The following is a 12,196-nucleotide window of genomic DNA, read 5'->3' on the forward strand; positions in this document are numbered from 1 at the left end:
TTTATGGATGAAAAATGACTGTGAAATAAATATTTTTTATATTTCCGTAACTAGAAATCAGGATAAGAATATTTTCCGAAATTTTTTTCAGTAGAAAAACTTTCGACTTTTATCAGCTTAAAAATTTCTACTCATTTGATTTTACCATACAAGTTTTAGGGAGAAAGTCTCGTGATTTTTTTTTCCACAAATCACGTTATATATATTCAAAAAAAGGAAAAAGAAAAAAAATTGAAATTTAGATAAAATCTTACTGGGAAAAGTTTTCACTCTTCCTGGTTAATATGTTTCGTACATTTGCAAGAACTTATAATTTATTTTGTTCATTTACACTGGGGTCTAAAAGAAAGTGTGACGAAATATATAGTTCATTTTTTCTGCATCTTTAAGGAAGAAAATGTCAAGGCTGAACTTATGATCTTCTTTAATTGCATTTTAGCAAAGACATTTAAGGCTTATACTTAGCCGTAACTTTTGCTTCAGATGTAGTTTACCAAGCATAGTAGGAAAATCAGACGATATTAATTCTACATTTTAATCAAAAATAAAAAAAGGAAAAGGAAATAAAAAGGAAAAGAGGAGAAAAGAGGGATTAAAAAAAATTAAAAATAAAAGAAAAACAAAGATTTGACCAAAAATTAATTAATAAATAAACATTTATAACCATTATTGTGCATCTGCCTACCTATCTTTCTCTCTCTCACATACATACGTGGCATATATATTATGAACTGATGAGATGTACAGGTCAAAATAATGGAAACACCTGAGAATAAAAGTGGCATTTTTGAATGCGCTTTGTAAGTAATAAAGAATTAGATATTTGTTTTTTATATATATAAATAGCAATGTACATATTCTGGTACTATTTGGTGGTTTAATGAAAGTTCTGGAAGTCTTGGATTTTTTTTTCAAGCACGTGAAATGTCGGACCTCTCAAATTTTAAAAGAGGCCAAATTGTTGGAGCGCGTCTAGCGAAGCAAGCGTAGCTGAAACATTTCAACTTTTTGGCGCATCTAAAAGTACAGTATCTAAAGTCATGATACAGCGTGGTAAGACAAGCTCAGCAAAGCAAAATAGTGAGCGGAAAGAGAAGCTCAGTGAAACAAACCGAAGGGTATTGAAGTGGATTGTAATGTCTAAAAAGCGAACAACAGCAGCAAAAGTAACCACAGAACTCAATCACCATATAGAGTCACCAGTGTGAGCGATTAAAGTTAGAAGAGCACCTTTATAAACAGAACATTTACGGCAGAGTAGCGATTCCCAAAATTTTTTTTCCAAGTGTTTCCATTATTTTGATAACTACCTGTGTATGAGTGTAAAAGAGCAAACCGTTAGTGAGAATTGGCAATTCACAGATTTTATTGAAAATAACGTAAAAGCGGTTCAATTACTGAGTGAAAATCGAAATGATTTTCAGCTTTTCACTCTTTATATGCGTATGTTGATTATTTTTTTCAAGCAGACAAAAGCTTTAATAAGCATGGAGACCCCTCAGTTGTGATTCGCTGTGTTTTCTGTCCTAAGTTCAAAAAAAAAAAAAAAACTTTCGAATGAAATTTTCAGTGCCGATGTGTCAAATCTCTGCACGAGAAAACAAACTTATGTAAGCTCTTTTTTTTTTTTTATTCGCATGGCAATCACTTCAGCATACTAAATATAAAGCAAAAACCCGACCAAAAAAAAAACTGCCAAGAGTTCTCGTTCTACATCTCATCATCCGCACGCTGAAGATAAAAAAGTATCGGCCCCGATTCAATCTAAAGGAGGGGCCAACGCGAAAAAAAGTCAGAAATATTCAGACGATGACGTTGTAAAGACACACACGAAACCTGCCCTAAATAAACAACTTTTATCTTTTTCTTTCGCTTTTTTTTCTTGCTTTGAGTTGGCAAGCAGAGAGAATTTTGCATGTGTGCAGAGGCTATTTTTCTATGCGTGCACGAACTCCACTCCATGCTGTACAACAAATTTAACTTCCTTTGCATTTGTTCCTTCAATACAAATGTTAGAATTAGTAACAAAATTAAGGTTCAACACTAAACGTGGCGTGCTAGATTTGAAGGCCTCATTTTTGAGGTTAAAGAATAATATTTCATCACATTGAATGTACCGTTGCAATTTAATAGTAAATATATAGAAATTTTAGTGGCATAAATTATCGTTTTGTAACTTTTTTTTTGAATAGGATCAAAAAATTAAAATTAAATACGATTGTCTTTTTTATGCTACAAAACAAAAAAAAGTGAGTCATTACATTAAATATCGCTTAAATTTGTAATAGTAACAAAAAAGTATTTTTTTTTTTTTTTTTCGATATCAATATCCTCTTAAGACTCCTTTTTATCTCTTAGCCTGGTACAAATTTCCCAACACTAACATTTACAAGTCAAAGAGCTTCCGCTGAACTAAAAAAATAAATTAATAATAATAATAAGTACAGCAGAACATCGATTAATCGAAGTGATCGGGATCGAACCTCCTTCAGTTAATCAGAAATTCCAGATAAAATAGGATACTTAGAAATAGTGGTCAGGAGATCGTGGAAACTTTAACTCAGGTTTTAAACATTTGAACATAAACATAATAACTGCAAAATGTGATATTTTTAATTATGTAACTATTAATATAAACGAAAATTTAGTTCCAAAGAGTCATGCAAATCAGATAGTGGAAAACAAGTTTTAACAAGACCTAATTTAGTTAACTTTATTCTGCATTGTAACATTAAAAAAAAGTAGAAGTATTGGCTGTGTTCCAAACTTTTATTAAATAAATTAAATAAAATTCAAAGAAATCGACTCCGGCTAAACGAAGTTCCGCGTGAAAGAGTTTCGGATATATAATCAAGGTTCTAAAAAATCCAATTTAAATTAATTTTTAATTAAAAAAAATCTTGCTTTTTTTTCCTCATGCTGATCATAACTATGCAGAGATAATAAAAATAAATTATAAGAAACTAATAGAAAAGTATATTCTCAGAAACATTTGAGGCAGTGAGAAGCAAAGGGATGCAAGTGCAAAAATTTAAAATTTGGAAATAACCAGTGCAAATGGTAGGTGAACCTCTCCTCGGTCTTGGGGCAAGAGACAATACTAATAGCCCAAGCCTACCTAGGACCGCAACTTTAAACGCGTTTTACTCGAAACTTGAAAATGTCCACTTACATCAGTTTGCTTCTCACTGCTTCATATGTAAAAACATTAGAAAAATAAAAAATAATAATAATGAAGAAAGTAATTACTTATCTTATGGGCTTTATTAACACTGAAAGTTAGCAGTTTTTTTTTTATTTTTTTTTTAACACATTTATAATTGATCATTTTTTGACCTACCAGCTCATGTTTTATTCATGTCTTTCAATACACTAAGCTTAAAGTAGCTTTTTCATTTTTCTTCATTTTTTAAATTCTTTTCAGAAAATAACGCTCATTTGCCTTTTCAGAAAAAAGGTGCAGTTAAGTCTTTAAGCCAAGTAATAAGAAAGAATTTTTTGGCCGCTTATTGAAAAGTTTAAAGACAAAAATTGAAAGAAAAACAGCATTAAGTGATTAATTACTATTTTTGGTTTAAAATACTGCAGCTCAAATACAAATAAAAAACACTCTCAAGATCGAAAAATCTAAAGAGCAGAGAAGGAAAAAAAATGCAACGTGGTATTTTTAGAAGTTATTTTCCAAAGAGAAAATATTCTGTTGAACCAAGAAAAACATTTGGATATTGAAATAAATTTTGAATGTATCTGAAATTAATTCAACGCTACGTAAGGATCTGCTGAGAATTAAAAGTGGGTTTCTAAAAGAAAATATACTTCCAAAGAAATAGTCAAATAATGAAGAAAATTGTTAACAGAAGAAAGTTCAGCGATTCTATTGTTTATTTATAATCCTGTTACAAATTTTAGAACGATTAACCAGAACACAACAGATGACAGTCTTCTTGTTTTCGACACAATGACACGGTAGTCGGTATTTTCCATCAAGCTTGTTTTAAAATAATCTCCTCAAAGCAAAACAGAACCTTTAGAAGGTGTTTTTTTTCTTTCGCGTGCGCCAAAGGGAAAAGAAAATAAACTATTGTTTAACTGTTCAGATAATTAATCGAAATCCAAATCTTCGTCGCTCGAAGCGCAGGGGTTTTAAACCAGGGGAGTCGGCTGAAATTCCACCCCCAATGAATAATTCTTAAATGAGCTAAATAATGAGGTACGATTTAGAATGCGAATGAGGTCCAAAGTGTAAAGAAGAAAAATCAGGCATTCGAAACACGTTTTTCTCTAGAGCAATTCAAAATGCTAATTTACAGCTCTCAAATAAGACCAATAAATTTCCAGATCGATTAAACAGACAGAGACGGGGGAAAAAATACAAGACGGAAACTAGACGGAAAAAAAACAGAGTCAAAGAATAAGAACTCACATCAGTCCAGTTTACAATCATTGTAACAATCTGAAAATAGCCAGGTCAAAAAAATACGAGCAATAAAAGGAAATGACTTTTTTTTTATTTTCCGAGATCCTGCGGACTTGTTGCAAGGCTGTGGCTCCAGATGATTTCTCAACCAATGACCAAGTTGGCCAGAAGCCAAGTATGGAAATCAGACTATGTTGATACCCCATTTTTTAGTATCTGGCATATACATACCCCATTCGATTATCTGTGTTTAGCGTGAGACTGTTAGTCTACCCTTCATTGCAAAGACTCGGGAGGAAGTCTAACCACACCTGCAATTAACTGTTCACGTTAGACTGAGCAAAAATACTATCCTATCATTAGAAGTCGGAACGTCACTACGATTAAAATTCTACCTCGTAATTTTTCTAGTTAATTCATTACTGCCTTCAGCTCAAAATCATAAGTCGGGCGTTTCGAATAACTCTTCTAATAATCTAGTTTTGGGGTAACCTAAGAAAATGGCTTCCAATTTTAACTAATGCTAGTTTTAAAAGCATTGGTAGACAATACAAAAGCAGTACTTTCCAAGAAATATCGTTTTAAACTTAAAACATCAATCCGAAACGATTAAAATGTTTATTTCAAAACTAGGTATCGTGTCTCTGTAGTTTATTATCGATTTTTGCTTTTAATTTTGCTTCTTGCGGAGATCAGATAGTGAATGCTAAACCTTTTGTAGCCTACACCCAAGCACATCTAAAAACAGATCTTAATAATTTGCAACTCCATTATTTTACGAAACACAGCTCATCGTCGGCAATAGGTGTGGCTAGTGTAAGGTAGATCTATAAATTAAAAAATGCTGATTTATGTCCGAAATGTTCTACGATAAAACTACGGCATACATCTTTAATATACTTTCAAATCAAAAGCCAAGTTAAACTCAATTATTGCTATAAATATTTTGCTCGGGAAAACAACTAGCCACTGATTTTGATTGCTTTGGATTTATAACTGAAGTTGTAGGGTGACTTTAAGCTTAAAACCTGTTCTCTTTTAAAAATTAAAGTTGTTGTTTGGTAATAATCAGTTGGGCTCATGCATTTGCATCGATATAGTGTGAACTTGAACTACAAACAAGGAGTCTTATTCGATTACTTTAATTTCGTAAAATTCAGTTATGGATGAAATAAGATCCAAACATGTTACTTCTCTAAAAACTAAAACTGTTTCACTCGTATGTGATGAAATTTCCGTTACGTAAATAATACTTTAGAAATTTTAATAGGATTGTATGAATTACAGGTTTCAAGTAAAGCCAAGAAACTTCCCGATCGACTAAATAGAAAGATAAGAAAAGACGGTAACATTAAAATGTTTATAATAGCACGCTGATATCAACCCACGTACTCTTTTTTGAGTATCATTCATTAACTGCGATTACCTTCAACAAAATCACTTAAGTTTTATTACAATGTGTTATATTAATTAAAGGTTATAACACCGCTAACAAAACGAAGGTTTAAAACATACTTTTTTTAATGGATTTTATTGCATGCACTTTTAGTAATCAAACCTAAAATTTAAAAATCTCAGCAAAATAATGGAACACTGCGCTTGCTTCCCCCCCCCCCTCCAAATTTAAGCAATATTCAGTTCTAACTTGAAAACCATACAACCTTAACCAACTTAATACTAATCAGGTTTTACACTTTCTTCAGTCAAGTTAAACATGAAAACCCTTTTCTGCACAAGTGAGAAATCATAAACCACAGAAAGTACTTCATAGCAATGTCTGTTGGTTTTTCATTTTATTTTTCAATATCAAACAAGAAACAAATTACTGCATTACTTTTATTTTAATGCAAGATAAAACACTATTACTCAAACTGAAATTAAATTCTAACATTATCAATGTAATTTTGTATACTTTTGTTAGCTATCTGCGTATCCTTTGTACCTCAAGAGGTACGCGTACCACCGGTTGAGAGTCATTGGTCGATTGTATGTATTACAAGGTGGATAAATATATTAGCCTATAGCATTTATAAAAATCTGTTTCGCTATCATACTATTATTAATTGCATATTCATCGTATAAGATAAGTTAGTAGCCTCAGTATTTTGCACATTATGTGGCAAATATTTCTCACATGTTCACACGATACTATCACTATGCAATGTAGTGTGTGAGGTGAGTAGCATAGTTACAGCATTATTTGCAATCCTGCATAAGTTTCTGCAAACAATTTTCATTCGTTTTTCAACCAAATCGATAGAAAAAAAAAGTAAAATTCAAAAATTTGATGCACTTTGCTTCAATTTACTAACGATCTATGTAAACAAAGTGAATTATGAAAACTCTTTTCAAAAGTAATTGCTCATTTCGCCAAGTATCAAAATGTTTAAGGCTAAACTAAGTGTAAATTGTGGTGACATTAAACACCACTGATGAGCAAAATGGTTCTTATTGCGCTATATTTATTGTTAAGTGTACCTGAAACGGTTCTAAGTTAAAAAATAAAATTAAGCTAGTAGAAAACCTGATAATATGTGCATAATACATAATGTATAAAAAATATCACTCAAAATAATTTCTGCATTTGAAACGCTGTTCATAAAACTTACTTTTTAGCACAAACGTATTTATTTATTCCTCATGTTAAACTCTTTGATTTGGTACAAATTTTAAGTACTTTTGTACTACACGAGAAGAAATTTAGAATGCAGGCAAGAGATGGAAAATGTTTTTAAGAAACTAACCCTTCCCTCTTTGAAATCCTGGGCACTGGCCTAATAAGAATCAATTATTATAAATTAGAAAATGAGAACAAGTCTCAACTTTGCAAGTTAGTGCTATTAATCACCAATCCACTCTAAGATGAAGATAACCTTTAACTTGTTTTCAAATGTTATGACCTGCTGCTTTTGATTTTTAATTAACTCTAGCTAAGTTTTTCAAGTAGCTTTGATTGCGTGCGTTTTCTCAGCTACCGCACACCAATTCAGCTCTTATTGCTTACTCCAGCTACATTGTCACCAGATCACCATTTCAAACGTTTAGTTCCTTCGGTTATGTCAACCACTACGATTTCTTATATCTATGTAAGTTACTAATAACATTTCGCGATTCCCAGCAAACAACCTTCCACACTCGAGGATTCATGAGAAAAACTAATTATTTCTATACCCAAATTTAAAAAAAAAATAATGCAGTCAGTAACTTTAAGCCACAATTTCTCCATTTTAGACAGCCCCGTTCATATTTCGATAGTTTTGTTGGTATAAAACAGAAGAAACAATCCTAAATTATTGTATGGTTGTCTAAAATTAAGAAATGATAACTATTAAATCCATTTAAAATAAATTATTAATATTTTTCAAAGCTATCTGGCTGTTTTGGTTAACTTTGAGCCACGTCAGAAATGGGGTGAAAAAAAAATCAAGTGCCAATTTTAGTGCAACTTTAATGCAGCAAAATTATTTTTTTAGATGGACAAAAATCTTCCTTATATCACTTTACAACATCACAAGATTTCTATCATTTATAACAGCTATTCTCAATCAGTCGTCCTGTGGACCGCCACCGATCCGCAGAAAAATTTGACCGGTGTTCAGAGATTTTTGCACAAGCGCCTTTAAAAATTTTCCAAACTCAAAAAATTAAATGAATGAAAAGAAAAGAAAAGAAAAGAAAGCACCGATAATAAAAACCCTATACGACATCTTTCACTTAAATTTTGTGAATAATTTTCGTAGTTTTCTAGCAATGTTTATTATTTATGTAGAATTATATTAGAATAATAACAAATTTTATTCTCAATATTTAAATATTTTTAACAGTTTTTTAACACCAAATAAAGTTTCATTTACATTACATATATTTATTTATTTATTTATAATAATTATTATTTTGTGATTATTCCGCAGTTTTCAATTAGTTTTCAGCAATGTTTAATATTCACGTAGAATTAATTATATTAGAATAATTACTTATCTTATTCTCAACATTTACGTAATTTTAACAGTTCTTTAACACAAAATAAAGTTTTAATTACATTACATATTTATTTATCAATTTATAATAATTATTATTTCGTAAAAAATAAAATAAAAGGCCTTTAGCTGTTTGTAAAAAGATTTTCATAACGGTCCCCAAGTAAAAAGTTTTTATTTCTTTTTTTGCAATGAAAGATAGATAAAAAACCTCGACTGTCCGTTAAAAAAAAATCACATATTTTTAACAGTCCGCAAATATAAGGCTTTTTTTTTTCTTTTGCAAGAAAAAAAGGAGGAGGGGGAGGCGGAGAAGGAAAACATCGCCGTTCACTATTCGGTTTCAAAAACTTTTGACGGTCCGCGGGTCAAAAAGGTTGAGAAACGTTGATTTATAGTGTTGCATAGTACTATCGTTACAATATAGGAAGAGCACTTTGAACAACTTAAAAAATAGCTTCCAAACAGTTTACTTCAGAACTATTGAATAGTACAATCAGGTGAGCATCTTAGAGCCAATTTTTTTTCTTTGTAAAACGAAGAGAAAGAACTTATTACATAACCTTAGTGGCAAAGGATTTTCTAGTTTTTATACAGTCAAAAATACAAGAAAAAAAAAGTGGCGCAAAGTTAACCAGCAGAACTCAAAGTTACCCTGAATGACAGTACTAAGTTTGTCTACTTTCTGAAATTGAAAGAGGAACGAATGAAAATACTGACACTTTTTAAACACGGTTGTATTTCTACTCATCACGATGGAAGAAGAAAAACTACGAGGTCAAGAATTGATGGTGCATTCAAGATTGCGTCTTACGTATTCATGAGGACATGACAGAAAGAAAACATGAATATGTTTACCTTGACATATGAAGGTGTCGTAATAAGCAAGTAAATTGGCCCTCTGCAGGACTCGATACAGTTGCAATTCCGACTCATTCGTCGGCTGGGACGTCATGGCGACTGCAACACAAAACACCCAATTAATACAACACATATATTATTTTAATGAACACAAAATAATGCTGAACATTAAATTAGTATATAGATATATGATTGCATCAAAATACGCAGGCAACACAAAATATTAGGCCGCGATGGATGCTGCTTCGCTCATGAAATATTTCTTAAACATTCATTATTTTGGTTTTGGATTTGCATTGCGAGCTTAAGTTTTACAACAGATCATTCAATAATTAAACTCGGAAGCTTTTCCAATTTATTGCAGAATGTTATGATTAATTATGAGCAATACCACTATAAGATCAAAAAAAAATTAATCACAAAATTTGAATGAATCAAAAGTTCATTCTTGGAGGATTTTTCCTCAATAAACTTTGGTCTACCAGAAATATATGGAGGGTTGGCATTGTACTCAAGATGCAGGCTGCACTTTGATTTTAAGAGATTCTTAATTAGGGGCTGTTCACAAATGATGTCACGCTTTGAGGGGGGTCGTAAAATTGTGACAGTTTGTGACAAGGGGAAGAGAGGGGATAACAAGAAGTGGGACCCAACATTTTTTTTATAAGAATGTGTTCATGAAAAATAGCTTGACATGTGACATAGGGAGAAGGTAAGATAAGGTCTGACACTTTGAAAAAGATGGGAGGAGGATCAAAATTGCTGAAAAAGAAGGGTAACATCATTTATGGACAGTCCCTTATGCTTTTACCGTGCTATTTCAACTGCTTCATTTAAATTGGAGTTGTACACATACACATACAAATAATAATTTGTACACAAGTAGATACATAACTTCGTAAAGTTTTCACCTCTCTTCTGAATGAAATTACAAATCACAACTTGTCAACTGATGCAGTCAGTAGACGTGATGGGTACCATACAAAAGTCACTACCGTGAACTCAGAACTTTGCCACACACCTCACTTCGAAATCTTTATCAAAGTGTCCCTCCTACCCTACCATGTAACTATAGAGCCCCTCGTTATATTGTCACCAGCAACACTTCTCAGCAATAAAATGAATCCTCCGCACCAACCATGACACAAACTTTTTAATTGATTTTAATTGCACTTCTGAAACGTTCGTTTTACAAAGACGTCATTCGCAATTCGAGCGTTTTTAAGGCTTCTTGTGCCTACAATGAGTATGAAGCCATCACAAATATTACAATGAATCAATGATAAGAGAGTTAAATAAAAGAACTTGAGGGCATCAAAGAAACAGAATTTACAGAATGTATAGATTTTAGTTAGCAACTTTGGCGTTTTCATAAATGGCGTTGCTTGGCTTCCTATGGAAATAGAACTGCACCTAAAAAGCGTACCTATTTGTTTAAAAAACAATACCTTCTCCTTAAAATTGCTTTAGTACTCAAGACAAACAGTAATTATGCGTTTCGCTTCAGATTTTTGTTTCAAACATTTTAATTTATTTGATAAAGAGTAACTTTCAAGGGTACAGTAAACTTATCCGTTTTTATTATGTATATTTTCAATAAACAATGGAAAATTACTCAGAAGAAAATTAAAAAACTGAAAAAAAATTTTTTTTTTCTTTACGAGATTTAAAGACGCTACCTTTAAATTGAGAATAAATTCTGATACAATGAACAAAAAACACCTTTGGTAAGAAAAAGAATGAAAAGATACAAAAAAAAAAAAAAATGAAAACATTTATAGTTCCTAGAATTCCTCAGATATGTAAAATTTTCTCCAATTTCCATTTTTTATTTGTATTTTGGAATTTAAAAATTTACACGAACATTTTTGAGGTAGTAAGAAGCAAAGGGATGCAAGTGGCAAAATTAAAAATTTGGAGATAACCAGCACAAATGGTAGGTGAACCTCTCCTTTGTCTTGGAGCAAGAGATTGTACTAGTAGCCCTGGCAGATGCTGCTCTACAGCATGATTTAGAAAAAAATTCAATGAAAGCCTACCTAGGATCTGATTTTTTAAACGCGTTTTACTCGAAACTTAAAATAGTCCACTTGCATCCCTTTGCTTCTCACTGCCTCATTTGTGAACATAATTTAAAATACCCGCCTTTTAAAGGAAAAAAAAAAAAAAACAGGCCAATTTTAATATAAGCATGTATAATGTTAAATGTTATGATATAATAAACTGCCTTAGTAACTAACAATACTATTTCATTTGTTTCAATGCATGTATGTCATTTATGGAAAATGTACCTATTTTTTACAAGAATGCTAAAATTACAAAAGATTAGAATAAAAGCAAGCGGCTAATCAAAGTCACGTATTTTTATCCTTTTACGTATTTATTTATTCGTAAAAAAGCTTTTTCAGACCGTTATCAATCAATTCATGTTAAAGTATGAGGAAATCTTAAACTAATTCAAAAGTTAAGTAATTTTGAGAAAAATTAAAGTTAATTTTTAACTCTTGTTTCTTATAAAAACTTTTATTAGAAACAATCATGATGAAACAACCATAAATGACGAGGGCGCATACTGAGCCATTGATATCGGGGGTGTTTTTAATGGTCTCTATTTCTTTTGGAGGATTCGTTCTTGGGCATGCTTCTTGACATTTGACGGGGTGCGCCATCGCTCTCGAAGGAAGCCCCCTCTCTCCCCCCTGTCATGATCTATGCTTCAATGACATGATTACCATGATTTAATGCTTCAAAATGACACTACGCTGCGTACAAAAGTCAATTTAAATCCCTCAAGCAACTTTAAAAAAAAAATTTTTTTTTTTTGATGATCTCTATACCTTGTTGATTCATTTTCAACCAAACATGTTAAGAAGATAAATTTTATCTTATTTCTGACATTAATTTAACCTAAGCACTCGTATATAACTAGCTCTTTAACCTT

At 31.5% G+C, this 12,196-nt stretch overlaps 1 protein-coding gene across 3 annotated transcripts in view; it reads right to left on the bottom strand.

The window, feature by feature from the left end:
• Positions 1-12,196, bottom strand: part of LOC129231379 (NGFI-A-binding protein 1-like) — a 163,423-nt gene that overhangs the window by 96,509 nt on the left and 54,718 nt on the right. For all 3 annotated transcript variants that reach the window (XM_054865678.1, XM_054865677.1, XM_054865676.1), the window contains exon 2: positions 9,253-9,354. In XM_054865678.1, coding sequence (XP_054721653.1) covers positions 9,253-9,354 — 102 coding nt within the window. The remainder of the gene's footprint in view (positions 1-9,252; positions 9,355-12,196) is intronic.

Source organism: Uloborus diversus, chromosome 10 (assembly GCF_026930045.1).
Source record: "Uloborus diversus isolate 005 chromosome 10, Udiv.v.3.1, whole genome shotgun sequence".
NCBI lineage: Eukaryota > Metazoa > Arthropoda > Arachnida > Araneae > Uloboridae > Uloborus > Uloborus diversus.